Genomic DNA, 19232 nt, shown 5'->3' on the forward strand with positions numbered 1-19232 from the left:
AATGATAGTAGCATGGGCGTCGCGAGGGGGGGGGCAAGGGGGGGCACTTGCCCCCCCCCCCTGGAAAACCAAAAAAAAAAAAAAAAAAAAAAGAAGAAAAAAAAAAAAAGAAACGAAAAGAAAAAGAGGCGCGAAGACAAAGTGGTGTAAATTTAATGAGTTGGGGGGGGGGCAAAATGTCCCTGCCCCCCTCTTAAACTGATAAATCAAGAATGTGTTGAGAAATACAAGCATTTTTTTGCAAAAAAAAATTTTGCCCCCCTCTAGAAAAAATCCTTGCGACGCCCATGGATAGTAGTCTACTATGGAGTTGACAACTAAATTATTATTCATGAAACATTACTAAGAACCTTGCTAACTATATAGTTACATACTAGGGGAATTTAGTTGCATACGTGAGTAACTGGAATTGGGTGCTTTGGATGGAGTGGGCATGCATGGAATGTGATGACAACAGATACAATAGTGTGACAGGTGTATTAGGCTAGTTCACGTCCAGCACTTGCATGGATTAGCAAAAACAAGAAGGAAAACAACTGACAACGGTCTATATGTGGTCATGCAGCTATAAAACACATGTGGTATAGTGTACTGCAAGTAAGCGAATCAACATCAAATTATCTAGCAATTGCATATAAAGTAAAAAGGGCAAGGAAGGCAAATTGTTCTCAAGAAGAGTTCTAACTCTGTATGGCAGACAAGTATGAGGAATTAAAATATATTATTGATGCTAAGCATAAGGTTGCAACCACTAACAAGAAAAAGAAAGATGCATGTCAGCTTTTATCAGCCAACACCGTGCAAGATTTCCACAGGTTGAAAGTTCATTGGATGATTTAAAATTAGATTTTCCAAATTAAAATCCGAATCAAGAGAATATATGTCAAGTATGAGAAAACCCTTCAAGAAACTTAAAAATAGAGAAAGTCCAAGAAAGCAATCGGAGGGGGGAAAACCAACTAAAAAGCCAAATCTGGCACAAGAAAACATTACATAGTTGCTAACTATAGTGACTTAGGGTTTCCCTGCATCTTCACTAACTCATAGTAAGAAACTTTGAATGTAACTACCATTAGCAATGTTTCATGAATATCAATTAGTTTCCAACTAGGCTTAGTAAGCAACTACATGCCTATTTAGTATCAACTAGGTTTAGTAAGGTTTCACGAGTATGGCTCCTGAGCGTTAACCATGTAGTCAAAAAGTAGGGTACCTAATTTATGTGATTCGTCGATTTTCGCACTGTTTCCCCCGAAAACCAGAAAATGGGGAATATTGACATTGACGTCACAATTTTATTATCAAGAGATACAAAGAACACAATCGATTGCGTGCGACGGCCAACATCGAGGCTTGCACTTTTCTATTCAAGAGAATATTTCTACAGCGGAACTTTACAATTTGTTTTTTTTTCTTCTCAATATTATTGACTGCCCACGATGTGTGATTTGAATAGGTTCTTTATTCATTGTTGAAGGACATGAATAAGACTTGCTTACTGAAAGGTTTCGGGAAAACTTGTGAACCATGAACTCAGTTTTGGCGTGATCGCAAGGACCCAGAGCCTGACTGCTGGCACAAGGCATCTCATGCACAGGCCCCGCCCCCGACGCTCTCGGTGGAGTGATTTCATTCGTTGCCCGACAAAAGTTTTCACAATTTGATTATCAATAGCATTGTGCCCTTATATGGGCTTGAAATCGGGCAACAAGTTGCAAAGAAACGGCGTTTGGAAACATGACAAATGGGACACAGTATGCAGCGGGACAATGGAGCCTGAAAGTTCACCCATTGTGACGCGCTTCTAGAAGCCTTAAGAATATTTACGTGCAAAGAATAATATAATGTTTAATTGCTAGCATCTCAATTTTTGGAAACTGAAAAATCACCTGACGTGGAAGAGTAATATCGTACAAAAAATTGACCTCTCACTTCCAAAAATCTAAAGTACATGTGGATTGGTGGAACTTGGTAGGCCTATAATCGTACCAATGAACATTTTGGAGGGGGAAATTGTTTTGTTGAGTGAATTAGAAAGCAGGGGCCATATTCATGAAACCTTACTAAATTAGTAGCCAACTTGGCCTTAGTAGGATACAAAAATGATAGTAGCATGGGCGTCGCGAGGGGGGGGGCAAGGGGGGGGCACTTGCCCCCCCCCCCCCGGAAAACCAAAAAAAAAAAAAAAAAAAGGAAGAAAAAAAAAGAAAAAGAAACGAAAAGAAAAAGAGGCGCGAAGACAAAGTGGTGTAAATTTAATGAGTTGGGGGGGGGCAAAATGTCCCTGCCCCCCTCTTAAACTGATAAATCAAGAATGTGTTGAGAAATACAAGCATTTTTTTGCAAAAAAAAATTTTGCCCCCCTCTAGAAAAAATCCTGGCGACGCCCATGGATAGTAGTCTACTATGGAGTTGACAACTAAATTATTATTCATGAAACATTACTAAGAACCTTGCTAACTATATAGTTACATACTAGGGGAATTTAGTTGCATACGTGAGTAACTGGAATTGGGTGCTTTGGATGGAGTGGGCATGCATGGAATGTGATGACAACAGATACAATAGTGTGACAGGTGTATTAGGCTAGTTCACGTCCAGCACTTGCATGGATTAGCAAAAACAAGAAGGAAAACAATTGACAACGGTCTATATGTGGTCATGCAGCTATAAAACACATGTGGTATAGTGTACTGCAAGTAAGCGAATCAACATCAAATTATCTAGCAATTGCATATAAAGTAAAAAGGGCAAGGAAGGCAAATTGTTCTCAAGAAGAGTTCTAACTCTGTATGGCAGACAAGTATGAGGAATTAAAATATATTATTGATGCTAAGCATAAGGTTGCAACCACTAACAAGAAAAAGAAAGATGCATGTCAGCTTTTATCAGCCAACACCGTGCAAGATTTCCACAGGTTGAAAGTTCATTGGATGATTTAAAATTAGATTTTCCAAATTAAAATCCAAATCAAGAGAATATATGTCAAGTATGAGAAAACCCTTCAAGAAACTTAAAAATAGAGAAAGTCCAAGAAAGCAATCGGAGGGGGGAAAACCAACTAAAAAGCCAAATCTGGCACAAGAAAACATTACATAGTTGCTAACTATAGTGACTTAGGGTTTCCCTGCATCTTCACTAACTCATAGTAAGAAACTTTGAATGTAACTACCATTAGCAATGTTTCATGAATATCAATTAGTTTCCAACTAGGCTTAGTAAGCAACTACATGCCTATTTAGTATCAACTAGGTTTAGTAAGGTTTCACGAGTATGGCTCCTGAGCGTTAACCATGTAGTCAAAAAGTAGGGTACCTAATTTATGTGATTCGTCGATTTTCGCACTTTTTCCCCCGAAAACCAGAAAATGGGGAATATTGACATTGACGTCACAATTTTATTATCAAGAGATACAAAGAACACAATCGATTGCGTGCGACGGCCAACATCGAGGCTTGCACTTTTCTATTCAAGAGAATATTTCTACAGCGGAACTTTACAATTTGTTTTTTTTTTCTTCTCAATATTATTGACTGCCCACGATGTGTGATTTGAATAGGTTCTTTATTCATTGTTGAAGGACATGAATAAGACTTGCTTACTGAAAGGTTTCGGGAAAACTTGTGAACCATGAACTCAGTTTTGGCGTGATCGCAAAGACCCAGAGCCTGACTGCTGGCACAAGGCATCTCATGCACAGGCCCCGCCCCCGACGCTCTCGGTGGAGTGATTTCATTTGTTGCCCGACAAAAGTTTTCACAATTTGATTTTCAATAGCATTGTGCCCTTATATGGGCTTGAATTCGGGCAACAAGTTGCAAAGAAACGGCGTTTGGAAACATGACAAATGGGACACAGTATGCAGCGGGACAATGGAGCCTGAAAGTTCACCCATTGTGACGCGCTTCTAGAAGCCTTAAGAATATTTACGTGCAAAGAATAATATAATGTTTAATTGCTAGCATCTCAATTTTTGGAAACTGAAAAATCACCTGACGTGGAAGAGTAATATCGTACAAAAAATTGACCTCTCACTTCCAAAAATCTAAAGTACATGTGGATTGGTGGAACTTGGTAGGCCTATAATCGTACCAATGAACATTTTGGAGGGGGAAATTGTTTTGTTGAGTGAATTAGAATGCAGGGGCCATATTCATGAAACCTTACTAAATTAGTAGCCAACTTGGCCTTAGTAGGATACAAAAATGATAGTAGCATGGGCGTCGCGAGGGGGGGGGGCAAGGGGGGGCACTTGCCCCCCCCCCCTGGAAAACCAAAAAAAAAAAAAAAAAAAGGAAGAAAAAAAAAGAAAAAGAAACGAAAAGAAAAAGAGGCGCGAAGACAAAGTGGTGTAAATTTAATGAGTTGGGGGGGGGCAAAATGTCCCTGCCCCCCTCTAAAACTGATAAATCAAGAATGTGTTGAGAAATACAAGCATTTTTTTGCCCAAAAAATTTTTGCCCCCGTCTAGAAAAAATCCTGGCGACGCCCATGGATAGTAGTCTACTATGGAGTTGACAACTAAATTATTATTCATGAAACATTACTAAGAACCTTGCTAACTATATAGTTACATACTAGGGGAATTTAGTTGCATACGTGAGTAACTGGAATTGGGTGCTTTGGATGGAGTGGGCATGCATGGAATGTGATGACAACAGATACAATAGTGTGACAGGTGTATTAGGCTAGTTCACGTCCAGCACTTGCATGGATTAGCAAAAACAAGAAGGAAAACAACTGACAACGGTCTATATGTGGTCATGCAGCTATAAAACACATGTGGTATAGTGTACTGCAAGTAAGCGAATCAACATCAAATTATCTAGCAATTGCATATAAAGTAAAAAGGGCAAGGAAGGCAAATTGTTCTCAAGAAGAGTTCTAACTCTGTATGGCAGACAAGTATGAGGAATTAAAATATATTATTGATGCTAAGCATAAGGTTGCAACCACTAACAAGAAAAAGAAAGATGCATGTCAGCTATTATCAGCCAACACCGTGCAAGATTTCCACAGGTTGAAAGTTCATTGGATGATTTAAAATTAGATTTTCCAAATTAAAATCCGAATCAAGAGAATATGTGTCAAGTATGAGAAAATCCTTCAAGAAACTTAAAAATAGACAAAGTCCAAGAAAGCAATCGGAGGGGGGAAAACCAACTAAAAAGCCAAATCTGGCACAACAAAACATTACATAGTTGCTAACTATAGTGACTTAGAATTTCCCTGCATCTTCACTAACTTGAGTAAGAAACTTTGAATGTAACTGTGCATTAGCAATGTTTCATGAATATCAATTAGTTTCCAACTAGGCTTAGTAAGCAACTACATGCCTATTTAGTATCAACTAGGTTTAGTAAGGTTTCACGAGTTTGGCCCCTGAGCGTTAACCATGTAGTCAAAAAGTAGGGTACTTAATTTATATGATTCGTCGATTTTCGCACTTTTTCCCCCGGGGACCAGAAAATGGGGAATATTGACATTGACGTCACAATTTTATTATCAAGAGATACAAAGAACACAATCGATTGCGTGCGACAACCGTCATCGAGGCTTGCACTTTTCTATCTAAGAGAATATTTTTACAGCGGAACTTTACAATTTTGTTGTGTAGTTATAATTATTGATTACCCCTGATGCGTGATTTGTGAGGCTCTTTATTCGTCGTTAAATGATTACAATGCACATTACTTCCCACGGACAATAATATTCCCATCGGGAGAGGGAAAATATATCATGACAATGAAGGAGAATAAAAAGTAAATAAAATGGCAAGTCAACAGGTGTTACTGCACGATAGGTACGAACCTAGTATATCTGTTGAAAATAGGTATGAAACATTGAATCAGATGCGTCTCAGATGTTGTTATTTTCAATGTTGCCAGTGCTGTTCATTGTTTTTCATACCATGGAGGAATGATCGAGGTAGTAATTATTGTTGAAGTGGAGAAACAAATTATCTGACATCGACATATAGTTCATACTGCAGTGTCAGGGAACAACACATATAATAATCTGAAGCGAATTAATTATTAAAGGGTCCATGAAATAAGGTTTTCTTAGTAACGTATGTTGTGCAGCTTTCTATTCCTCTTAAACGCGCGCGCATACCAGAAACCGGAGACTTTTTGGGGGGCTGAAGTTCATGAATGTGTAAATTTGGATGAGCAAACAAACCCAAAAAGGCACCAAAATACCTTGAAATTGGCTTTAAAAATGAAAATAAGATGGAAAGGGGACACAAAGGTGCATTTTCATGAGCTGCATTAGACAAATTAAATTACATGGACCCCCCCCCACAAAAAAAATACGGAAATTATATTAGCCCAAAAGACATGTATTTTTTCTCTTTTTTTCACTGTAACAATCCATTATTTTACACAAATGTTCGACAATTACTTGTTTACCCTCAGACCCCAGGTTTGTCACAAGGGAAACAATGATTTCTATTCACAGATTATGTAACCGATTGCAAACTAATTTAAACTAGATCGTTCGGGGCATACATGCATTTTGCTTCTGGCGATATGATCCGAGGATAGGCCTATGGCAATTCTTTTTTCTTTAATGGGAGCACCATACTTTAGGCTAGCCCAGGTTGGACGACGTCTTCATTGTTGCGTGTAGCCTACACAACGAAGTCCAGCTGGGCTATACCCTGGACTCCACCCTGGACTCCGTTGCGTGTACATGTACACAATGGAGTCCAACCTGGGCTAACTATAGGCGAGATGCCTGATCATTTACGACTAGGTATAGGTAGGATATTTCATAATAATCATTATTAAATCTATGTACATGTATATGTTTTTTACCTTTAGATAATAAAGTGAGTTTAGAGGAAACGATTCTATTAATTACGTTGTTCCCATCTGGCAGCATGTTAACCTGTGTTTTCGATGGTCTCAGTTATAGATGTTCACGTGAATATAAATTATGACGCGTGTGCCAAGACTTCCTCAGTTTACAGTTTAAACTTTAAACCATGTAGGCCTAGGCCTACACCGTGTAGCTTGGCTTCTTTTTGACATAATATCGATACTGCATAGCCTACATGAGAAACTGACCGAGTGACTACGTTGCGTACCTTGTTTGGCGGGTTGTAGCACTCCCAGAGTCCCAAATCCTTCAGAGCGTCTCAACCGTCGTGAAACAAATCTTAACGTGGGCCCATGTGTACAGCGTCTCTCCCGGTTTTTGCAGATCCCATAATTATGTCAAGCTTTGGTCGGGTGAGAATTCTCCAATGTGACACGCTAACGGCACCAGGAGTCCTTATAAGTTGCACCATGAACTTGTGGCGTGATCGCAAACACCCAGAGCCTAAACACATGCACAATGCATCACCTGTAGGCTCCTCCCCCGACGTGCTCGGTGCAGCGATTTCATTCGTTGCCCGACAAAAGTTTTCATAATTTGATTATCAATAGCATTGTGTCCTTATATGGGCTGGAAATCGGGCAGCAAGTTGTAAAGAAACGACTTTTGGAAACATGCCAACACTGCATGCAGCGGGACAATGGAACCTGAAAGTTCACTTACCTGGCGCTCTTCCGGAAGGCCCTTGAATTGGAAAATTAACGTGCAAGTTCAAAAATTTGCAGCTATTATCGTTACATTTAATTATTCAGAAAATTACCATCGAAAAGAAAAGGCCTTTATAAATTGTTACTAGCATCTCCATCAGGGCTTTAGAAACTGAAAAATTACCTGACGTGAAAGAGAAATAGGCCTATCGTTCCAAAATTGACCTCTCACTTCCGAAAATCCAATAAGTGTACTAGAGGAGTTGGTTTACTCGTACAAAGATGAAAATCTATGAAATAAGTTTGTGGCGGTCATTAAATTGGGTGAAAATAGGAGACCAAGCCCACCATGATAAGATGTCTTTAACGATATACATACTGCGCAATAGTCGTAGCCTTGTTGCCATTTTGTGATTGGACGATGAACGAATAACGAAATTAGACGAATAAAGATGAATAAAATAAGTTGTTTTTAAAGAGAGAAGTAATTCTTCCATTCTCAAAGTTTACGCACAGAATTAATGTCCAACGAATCATTGCAGATATCTTGCAATGTTCATTTAAATATCGAGATATATACACAGTAGGGTTTTGTGAAATGATTAAAAGTTTTTCCTTTCCCCCTTTCTGTATCATTATGTGAACGAAATGCGTCACAGAAAAACCTGGTCTTGAACGATGAACATGTACATGCGGCGCCCGTACGTGTACCGTACGTCGTACTTGCGTACATGTGCATCAACGTCGTTATTATTAAGGGAATAACAGTGCGAGGAGCCGGTCTTCACTGCGTGATAATGACCGGGTGTGGGGGTGACCGCTGTTAATGGACCGAGACGAAGTCGAGGTCCATTAACAGCGGTCACCCCCACACCCGGTCATTATCACGCAGTGAAGACCGGATCCTCACACTGTTATTCCCATTAATAAATACCTTTTTAACGAAATAAACAGTTCAAATGCTCCAATTTTGTGACTTTTTCCGGCAATATTTCCAGACTTTTTTTGTGTTCATGTTCATGGGCCATATTTTAGCTTAACAGCTATAACGACGTAAACTCAACAAAAACTGCAGCCGTAGCGAAACAACAATGTTTTCATATCTTTACCTGATGGAGGAAGCTGAAATCTCGTTTACACATTCCTTGTGTCCGGAATTACAAAGATGCTTGTTTAGGAAAGGTAAATATGTCGGTGGGTGAAGTGTTTCAAGGAAAATAAATCGTAGATCTACGCTTTTGTCGAAAACATCCTCAGTACAATGTATGTACTGCACTGCTGTACGATGTCGTTTCAAAACTTCCTTACGCGCGCGCACGCACGCATCCCTAGCAACTGTATTGCGTACGCGCGCGTCAGTCTCACGCGATGGGGGTTGAGCGCATGTGCAGTGCTCAATTGTTAAAAGCTACCGCAGGACTGTTACTATATTTTGGCCAATCATTGGCTTGCATGGGGCTGAACGGGGCTGGATCAATGCTGGTTCAGGGGCCATTTATTCGCTTGATCTTTGAAGCCGGTCCATTATCACCGTTAATGACCGGCCACGTGATCGAGTCTCGACCAATCAGAAACCATCAACTCTCCAAGGTATTTATTAATGTCCAATCACAAAATGGCAACAAGGCTACGACTATTGCGCAGTACATGTATATACATGTACATATGTACAATTCTTCAATTAATAGCATAGCAAAAAATCGGAAGTGACCGCTGATAAGGAGTGCATTCAAACACTAAATCAACAACTCATCGGCTAAATCTACAACCCAATGGCAGTTAAGTCTTCGAGTCGTTTGTTCTCATGCGATGTGAAAACAAACAAGGAGACCCGGGTACGAAAATCTTGCATGTGAAAGGTCGTAATTAAAATTTCGTTTTTACCCAACTCCAAGTGGTTCTCACCCCCCCCCCCCCCCGGCATACAGGACCGTAGCCAGCCTGATGGAAGGGGAAAGGTCGTTTTTACCACCGATTGTGGACCTTTTCACCGGTCCATGGAGAGGCCACTCCAACGACGTGTTTTATTGGAATCCTTCAGGATGGGTGCAGTACCCCTGAACTGACAGTCTTTAGCATCGGGTTGGCACACCTCCAGAATCAAAGTCAGAAACATGTGTGCAGTTTCCCATTATGGTGTTGGAATTTGCCAGGATGGGTATCGTTCCTACAGAAATCATGCTAGGGACTTACGGTTAATGTGTAATAAACAGTTGATTAAGTATGGAAATACAAAATCACGAGGAAAATGCGGACCTGCGTCAGAGTAAGGGGGTGGGGTGAGGGGGGGGGGGAGTTAGGCAGAGTGTGACTATAATGTAATGTAGACTTGAAATCAAGTTGGTAACTGGCCGTGTTTTATTCGCCTGCAAATTTTAAATATCAACCGCCAACAAATGCAAATAAATGACAAAAGATGCACAGGATTTGTGTTTAATTTAAATCTTTTATTATCCAACCAAAACAAACATCCAACGACTTGGGTACCCAGAAAACATTAAACCACCAAAATGCTGTCACTTCTAACCTGAGGGAAAAATAGTCCTTTCCGTTTAGGTCTTGTTCAAAACTCACAAATTCTGCGATTCAACAATGGAAGAAGATACACTGCAGCATTTTGGTGGTTTGAGGTTGAAAAGACAGATACTTGTATGTAAATTATATTTCTTTGAGTATATATGTGTTGTCTACTTGTCTCGATGGAAGGAACATGCTGCTTAGTTAAGCAACATTTGCGAACTTCTTTTGGCAGTTATTTCTCAGTTGTTCCCTCCAACCTCATGATTTCTTGGTGTCTGTGACCTCCGACCTCTATTCAAGCAACAAGCACGCAGCAGCCCCCAGCCTTCTTAATCTTGACCTCGGCAACTCTGCTGAAGAACTTGGCTTTGACGATGACGGGTTGATTCGGAATAAGACCCTTGCCCAAGACTTTGTAGTAGCCCTAAACAAAGTAAATACATATTTACATCAGTACAGACATTTTCTTTTCCAGAATGTTCGGGCATCAAATTGGAGCATATCAAGATTTTAACTCTTAACCCTGGCAGATGCAACACAGTGCTTCAGGTGTAACAAGCCGGTGGGACCTTGCAGAACTGAGCCATCAACACCAGTGCATTAAGAGTCAATTCTTGGACAATGAGAGCAAGTCCCATGAACCACACCCACAGTTATATCCAGCAAAATGAGGATCAAGGATTCTGAGGCATGTTGGTTTTTGAGACATGGCATCGAAATTGACCAATCGACAGCTAAGTCCACATTTATAAATGAAACAATGTCATGATTTTGCTAAGCGGACTCTGATTGGCTGGCATGCGGGGTCGCATAAAGTTGGATTCTAAGATACACCTGTATCAGACCGGAGACAGAGGGCTCCTGTGGACAACTGGTGATACTCGGATTAATGGTTGAGCACCCTTTTTACCCTAACCCTCCAAGGTATTTTGGCTAGAAACCCTGCTAAACACAGCAACATGCAACACTTGTCAAAATGTCAAGCCTGCCCAGTGTAGCAAGATCCATCAGGCCAAAAGTCTCAAGGCCAAACTGCCTCAGAGTCTGTGGTCACCGAATGCAGCAGGATACAACTGTGGCATTGTTCAATGGGATTAGCTCTCATTGTCTCAGAAGTGGCGTTTATGTACTGGTGTTGCCAGCTGAATGCATCAAAGTGCACCAGACTTTTTTCTGATGCACTGTGTTGCATCTGGCAGGGTTAGGGTTTATGAATTACCGGTATGATTACATCAAGTGATCTGAGGAAAAGTTGCATCCCTGGTTGACACATTCTGTAAAGCGTTATCAAGATATTCAAGACACCACATGGGCAAATCTAAGAATTTGTGCACGCTACATCCCATACACAAGATTGTTCAACCCTCTGGATTTCAGTGTTTTTAATTCTTCTGTTGGGCATCTGCGAGGAGAATACCAACAAGAGTGTTAATTTATTACTGGTAGTCTTTGCGATGATTATATAAATAAAGAGGATGCTTTACGTATTGGACACAAGGGACCTTTTCTTGGACTTGCCCACAATCGGGAAGAATTCCATACATGGACATCACAAATGTTTCCCTGCAGTGACCTATCAGCCATCAGAGAGACAACATGTCCTAAAAAGTCAAATTTAGCAGGGACAATATTGAAGCATTTACTAAGAAAACACTTGGAATATTTCAGACCGGTGTCGGAGAGTTTGTGTACAGGGTGTCAAGTGATGTCCAGGTATGGAACTCTTTCCCAACATTCTTTCTTGAAGTAGCTGAACTGGGACTTACAGCTTGGACAACATCAATGACCGGTGCCTTTTCGGTGTTCTTGGCGTAGTGTGTTCTGGTCTGCTCGCTGACCAGTGACCAGATCTTGTCCACGTTGATGGCCGGCTTGAAGTACTTGTTCTTTGTCATGTGAAAGTGCCTCATGCCCACTTTACCAAAGTAACCCGGATGGCTATAGGTTGGGGAGACGTCAAATATACATTAACCCTTACTCTCTGAGGGTAGTTTACTGCATGTCAGTTGGTTATGCCAATGCCCTCCAGCTGCAGTTATTTGGCAGATAACAAGTCTTAACAGTGAAGGCTCCAATTGGCAGGAGTTGGAGGCCCTGGAGGGTGCCTGATACTGACCAGCTGGGGGCACTCACTTTGTTATCAGAGGACTCTCATTGTTCTCTGTGGCATGTATTGGAGTGCCTGTCCAGTTACCCTTGAAATGACATGGCAGATATTGGAGGGCCATGCAAAAAACATAGGAGATTTTCTTGAGGCACAATTGGCATGCATTGGAGGGTCAAGTAGGGTAAGGGTTAAAGAAAACCGTCAGAAACTTTAAAAAATGTTTAATGCACATTGATTCTTTAAAAATATTCTTGTCAGTTATTCCGTAACCACAAAGAAATGTTAACATACACTAAAGTCATTAACCATACTTGTGACGACTTGACTAGTATTGTCCATATTGAACATCAAGTGGAAAAGCAGTCTACATTTCAAATTTGGGTACTACAACTTTTCAGGAAATTGAGGGTGCATCACTGTGTGGATAACAATACAAAGAAGTCCAGTATTTGAAACACATTTATGGGACTAATAAAGTCGCATTCATGATCAAATAAAAGTCATCTCGCCTTACTATTTATCAAAGTTGATCCTATGGTGATGCTGTCCACCAGCGTTACCACGGCCACCGGGATGCTTACGGTGCTTGCCGATGCGCCCATGGCCATGACTGACGTGACCACGAAGCTTTCTAGTCTTCTTACGATGCTTCAACACCGACTGAAATCACACAAGAAAACAAAACACAAGTTAGGCTACTATCAAACCTTGTGGTCCTAAACAATGTACCTGTATACATGTAGGCCAAATAAACCTTTTTGACCTTCGCATTGCATCCTGGGTATGGATGACCGACGAGCAATACAATTTACGGTGCATAAGAGTCCCGAAACTTCTTGTAGTAACAACATGCAACACATGAGTCATGACATGCACGTGCAGTTTGCAGACATGCCAGGACTTTAGAATTCAATTTTAGAATGATAGTTGATTTGATAGTTGTAAAATTTACTTTATCTTTAACCCTAACAACCCTGAGCCCATCAAGCTCCAACAGCGGGTTTTGCTTGATTTTGGCAGGGTTGGTCCCGAACACTGGCCAGCTGGTGTTGGACTTTGATTGACTGGGTACCAAAGGCCCAGGGAGACCCTGTTGAATTTTGTGAGGTTCGGGGCAGAAGGGCATGAGATTTGTGAACACGTTGGAGTTTGAGGGAGTTCACTGGCATTTCTTCGTGGGTATGCTCACCCACAGTCCTCAGCACAGTTTGTGGTCAAATGTGCATGTACATATTGCTTTATTTTGTTAGGTTTGGTACCATCCCTATCCAATCACTCGACAATGCATAGGCCCATCCGTACCAAGTCAATCAAACTCCAACAGTTGGAGTTTGGCAGGTTTAGTACTGTTCCCCGTACAAGGCCTGTTGGAGTTTGGCAGTTTTGGTACCAGTGCTTACAGACCTGTATGCAGCTGTTGAAATTTGTTAGGTTTGGTATACTTTCTAGTGCAAGAGCCTAGGGGGTTAGGGTTAAGAGCTTTCAAAATGCAATTAAACAAATGGTCTCCTAACTTCATGGGGCAAGCAGTTCTGACATTATTGCAATTTTAACATTGCTTTTTTTTGCCTAAAAATGATGCTCGATTTGGCTGAAATGTGACCTCGTTGATTATGTGTACAAATGTATGGGAAAATTACACACAAATAACGGCATCGCTGTTTTGGGGGAATCCACAAATTAGGTCATTTTGGGCATGAAAGTAGCGCCACCAATCATGTACGTCCGTGGCGATGGTTCAACCTCTAGCCCAGTTGGACTCCCTTTCCTCCCTACGTAACGGAGGGAGTCCTGGGTAAAAAGTGCTCAAAACCGAACGAAAACATTTCTGACCAATAATTTCAATATTTTTACCTTGTTGGAGAAGCTAATTTTTACGTCGTAGTATTCTATGTGTCCTTATCTGTTGGGCTGATGGGTTCAGGAATTCCATATGCGATGCTGACTGACGTCAATCAGGAAAATAAACTCTAAAGCAACGTTAAACTTGTACGTGTTTGTAGACTCTTTTCATCAGTTTCTCACCGCCGAGTCTATTCTAGTCGGTGTACATGACGTACGTCTGTGCAGCGTGTAGTCTGGTTCCCTAGACCGGACAATTATTCTCGACGCTCATCACGTCTGGTCCGGGGGCCAGACTATGCAGCATGAATATGCAGTGCGCACGCGCGATTTGCTTAGTAACCACTCTCATACGCACGCGCACTTACTTGAAGGCGCGGTCGCTAATCCAATGACCGAGCGTGTTTTCGCGCCAGTTACCAGAAACACGTTTCGGCTTTGGTCATTGGTTGAGCGTTTTCATGACATCGGTTGGCTGGAGTGAAGTCACGGTTCCAACCAAAACTAAACAAATGAGGGCGCCTAGCGTGCGTGCTCGCTTTCGTACGCACGTTCATTGTAGCTTGTACATGACGTACGACTCTGGGAATAAACTGATGAAAAGAGACTACAAACACGTACAAGTTTAACGCTGCTTTAGAGTTTATTTTCCTGATTAATGTCAGTCAGCATCACATTATGGAATTCCTGAACCCAGCAGCCCAATAGGTAAGGATACATAGAACATGTAGGCGTGAAATAAGCTTCTGTAACGAGTTAAAACATAACAAAACTCTGGTAAAACTGTTGGGTGGTTTCATGTAGAGAATTCTTGCCCTGGACGTTAGTTGTATTGGGAGCAACTATAGAATGCAGGGCCACGCCGAAGCAAGGTTTTTTATTTTGCCTGGAGGCGTGGATGGAATAGGAGTAATAGATATGCAAACCTGCAAAAAAGTGCTAAGTACAGCGAAGGAATGCACTGCACTTGTCTTCTAAGCTTCTCATGAAGGATCGGAAGGGAGGGCGTGCTTGTAAATGTGTTGGGGGCACTGTCTGGAGTGGCGGAGGCGCGGAGTCTTGGAGTCGCAGAATCGCGGAGACGCGGGGCACTGGAGTGGGCGGCAGTGGCGGAGGCGCGGAGTCGCGGAGTCGCAGAGACTCGCGCCGATAGAGGGCGCAATTCTCGGCGGAATTTTTTTGAGAACGAAGCATCCATATCCATTTTAAATGGGCGTGCAAATTAGGAAGGGAGGAGGGCGACGGGGCACTGTCTGGAGTGGCGGAGGCGCGGAGTCTTGGAGTCGCAGAATCGCTTTAAATGGGCGCGCAAATTAGGAAGGGAGGAGGGCGACGGGGCACTGTCTGGAGTGGCGGAGGCGCGGAGTCTTGGAGTCGCAGAATCGCGGAGACGCGGGGCACTGGAGTGGCGGAGGCGCGGAGTCGCAGAGACTCGCGCCGATAGAGGGCGCAATTCTCGGCGGAAGTTTTTTGAGAACAAAGCATCCATATCCATTTTAAATGGGCGCGCAAATTAGGAAGGGAGGAGGGCGACGGGGCACTGTCTTGAGTGGCGGAGGCGCGGAGTCTTGGAGTCGCAGAATCGCTTTAAATGGGCGCGCAAATTAGGAAGGGAGGAGGGCGACGGGGCACTGTCTGGAGTGGCGGAGGCGCGGAGTCTTGGAGTCGCAGAATCGCGGAGACGCGGGGCACTGGAGTGGCGGAGGCGCGGAGTCGCGGAGTCGCAGAGACGCGCACCGATAGAGGGCGCAATTCTCTGCGGCTCCACGACTCCACGATCGATTTTCGGAGGTAGGTCGACTGCGGTTCCACGCCTCCACGCAGCCGTACGGAGGCGCGGATGTAGAGTGAAGTGGCCCTGCATTCTATAGTTGTACCTTGTATTGCAATGAAGACTTCGTCCAACCTGGGCTAGTTCAACCTCTAGCTAGCTACCCTACGCCTACGGGCGGGGGGGGGGGGGGGAGTTTTGTCTTTGCGCCCCCCCCCCCCCAGCTTTCCCAGAACACTTTACTCTACAAGTAGATTAATAACGTTTATTTCTTCGCTGTTAAGATACATACAATTTGGGGCCAACTTAAAACACGCCACACATGCATTGAACCCGTACCCGTAGTCCGTGCCCGGCCGTACACGTAGGCCTACTGTAAGATGTAACCTCTTACAAGTGCCAGCAAAATAATGAAATTTAAAAGCCCTAACAAAGAAAATTATAACAAAAATTCAGACAGTCACATACATAGGAATAGTATCTTATACTCTGGGGAGTTTTGTGAGAATTAATTCAGTATTTTTACGGATGACGGGGGATTTATAAAGTTATTTTCCTCAAGACCCACCATGTTGGATTGATGGCGAACGAAAGACCGAATTCAGCGAGAATTTGCGAGAAGTAATGAGATCGCATTATACCGCGATGGAAAGAACGAGGTTGAAAAGAGTCTAACTAAGCATATTTGTTATTAAACACAATTATAAACTGCATTTGCTTTACAGAGTGCTTTAAAATATTATTTAAAATATGTGAGGAAAATAATATCAGCAATTTTTTTTTGAAAAACTGAAAGAATGATGTCCAAATAAATTATTGATCGCAACCTTGCACGCAACATATTTTTTATTTCTTTTTCTACGATACGTTTGGGTCAAAACCATTGGCCTAATCATTTTAGAAAATAATAAAAATGAAAGAAAATTTGACGTTTGATAACAGAAAAGTCAGAAGTGGAAAATACTGGCTAATTTTACAAATGGTATTTGTCTATAGTTTATTTTTTTCCCCAGACCTTTTCCTTTGTAAACAAAAACGTAAATAGAGACTATTCGTGGGAATCGAAAAGAAAAGTAACATCGAACAAAGATGGCGCTCTTCCCGCTCGTAGAATGAAGGAGATGAAATTCTCAGGCTCTGGCTGAAGTTGATTGTTTTCTTCGTTTTGCTGCTCGTTCTCCTCATATAATTTGAGGCTGTTTCATTATGGAACAATCGAATACTCCGACCCCGGAGTCCAAGACTTCGGAACCGGAGAAAGAGAAGGACGAGGAAACGCAAAAGCCCGCCGAAGAAGATTGGTCTTTTGAGACGGTCTGCAGGGTGTGCAACAGTGAGTTGGTGAACCGCGAACCAAAACTGATGCCTTGTCTGCACACTGTGTGCAAACAGTGCGTTTTGAATGTAACCAATGCTGACAAACAAGGTAAAAAAATATATAAACAGGATTACCCTCTTTTATGGTTCAGATAAGGTTATTGCTTCATGTTATTGGTTCACCTCTGACTGTTGATTGTGACTGATTCATTGTTTGTTGACAAGATTTTGGGAAGTCAGCACTTTTGCACTTGCACTTTGCAGTGGCCTGTATTTTGTCATGTTTTTAATCATAATTTTGGACATTATTTTGACAATGTTTGAGAAGGATATGTACTTTTTTTAATGTAGCAAATTATGAAATCGGATGTAACCTGCCCTATTTGCCAGTATATAAGTATGTTTTTTTTATGAAGCTTTCTGTAATAATGTTACGTGAGCATGATGGGATTGCATTGGGATTGCCAAGATATTTGAGAGGGAAAAAAATGACTCCAAATCCAACACAACAAACGTATGAGCACAATCTTTGATTTTCTGAGGTCACGCACGGTACTCTGGTGGTACTCTGAGCTGCTGACTCATGCACGGGCGAAATGGTAGGAGCCATCCGGTTACCAGTACAGTCATGTGTGTCGAGTGTTTCTACGCAACTCTAATGACTCTGGATTGTGGCGTTGTTAACTATCGATGCCACGTTTACAGGTCGTACTAGTTGTTAGCCCCATAAATGAGGCCTATTTACTGGACTGCCTCCGTAAACATAGGCCACACATCCACATGTACAAAAACGTGTCGCACTTTGCCAAATTTTGATTTTCACATTTAGGCTTAGTAGTATGTAGAATTTTTTTGCTTAAGAAGCATACTCACCCTCTTTATAGGCTAGTCAGAAAGTGCTGCTGTTTTCAGATGTCTAATTTTTGTGAAATTTCATGTTGCAAAAATGAATCTGGAAATTTCACGAAAAATATACATGTATCTGAAAAAGGCAGCACTTTGTCTTTCTGATTAGCCTATAAAGAGGGTTAGTATGCTTCTAAAGCAAAAAACCCTACAAACTAAGCCTAAATGTGAAAATCAAAATTTGGCAGAGTGCGACACGTTTTTGTACATGTGGATGTGTGGCCTATGTTTACAGAGGAAATAGGCCACATTTATGGGGCTAACTAGTTGTTAGCATCCTAGACTTGGCCAAGTCTCAACCTCGTCCCCAGGGTGTCGAACAGTACACGCCCATCACTACCTGCTCTCTCACCCTGGTATTGGATCATTTGCATAGTGTGCAAGATTTTTGAACACGTATGCAAATGAGGAAGAGTCTGGTGCCTGGATATGCGTTACATTAGCGTTTGTTTTTGTATGCGATGTCTAGGGTAAAAACAGAGTCAATTCGTCGCACTGCGAGCATGGCATGAGCTACGAAAACACAATTTTTAAAACTAAACTGTTACGATCTTATCGAGATGACATGCAGTATCATATTTCATATTAATATGAGCAAATTGGAAAGGAAATTAGTATTTTCGAGAAGGCGTGGACGAATGATCGCGAAAACACGTACTGCATGTTGTGAATAATTAACACCAAGTACACAATAAAAATCCATTACTAGCCAATTCCGGTATCGAATCAGGATACAGGTAGAAAGTTTCCTATCCAGGGCTTACTATTGGAAACGAGGTTGGAAATAAAGTAAGCACTGGGACAAGGTTGGCCAAGTCTGGGTTGCGCTCGGTCTGTATCTATTATGTGCACATAGCACATACGTATGTAAACACCGCACCATAACATACCCTCATGCGTTAAATCCAAACCAACCTGTTAAAAACGTACATGTACAAATGTACTAACATAAAAAAAAGTCTTGACCAAGTCTGGAAATGGAGGTCCAAAGGATGCTAACCAACTTTCTGTTTTTGTATACAGCCATGTACTGGGTATAGTTAAAGGAAAAATACAACATTTGCAAACATCAAAAAATAAAACTACCAAATCATTTTGAAATACCTTGCTGGACTGTTAGTGAATGACAGTGTAAAGCATCCTGTAAAATCATGGCACCTGGTATACTGTCATTTTCAAGAAAAGTGGTACTTTTGTATCAATTTCCAATGCTGGTCGGCTGACCAGCGTTGGAAAAAAA

At 41.7% G+C, this 19232-nt stretch overlaps 2 protein-coding genes across 3 annotated transcripts in view; one reads left to right on the forward strand and one right to left on the reverse strand.

The window, feature by feature from the left end:
- Window positions 1-9958: 9958 nt before the first annotated feature.
- Window positions 9959-16443, reverse strand: LOC119743738 (60S ribosomal protein L27a-like). Its single transcript, XM_038220057.1, has 4 exons — window positions 16338-16443; window positions 12671-12816; window positions 11816-11987; window positions 9959-10473 (listed from the first exon to the last, which is right to left on the reverse strand). Exons 1-4 carry the CDS (start codon window positions 16338-16340, stop codon window positions 10345-10347), a joined length of 450 nt encoding a protein of 149 aa, XP_038075985.1. The 5' UTR covers window positions 16341-16443; the 3' UTR covers window positions 9959-10344.
- A 250-nt stretch (window positions 16444-16693) lies between these two features.
- Window positions 16694-19232, forward strand: part of LOC119743530 (E3 ubiquitin-protein ligase TRIM33-like) — a 28463-nt gene continuing 25924 nt past the window's right edge. Inside the window, exon 1 of one of the 2 annotated variants that reach the window (XM_038220047.1) lies at window positions 16694-17195. In XM_038220047.1, coding sequence (XP_038075975.1) covers window positions 16976-17195 — 220 coding nt within the window. In that variant the 5' untranslated portion in view covers window positions 16694-16975. The remainder of the gene's footprint in view (window positions 17196-19232) is intronic. The other variant, XM_038219986.1, reaches the window with a different exon arrangement.

This window comes from Patiria miniata, unplaced genomic scaffold (assembly GCF_015706575.1).
Source record: "Patiria miniata isolate m_02_andy unplaced genomic scaffold, ASM1570657v1 HiC_scaffold_1, whole genome shotgun sequence".
NCBI classification, from domain to species: Eukaryota; Metazoa; Echinodermata; class Asteroidea; order Valvatida; family Asterinidae; genus Patiria; species Patiria miniata.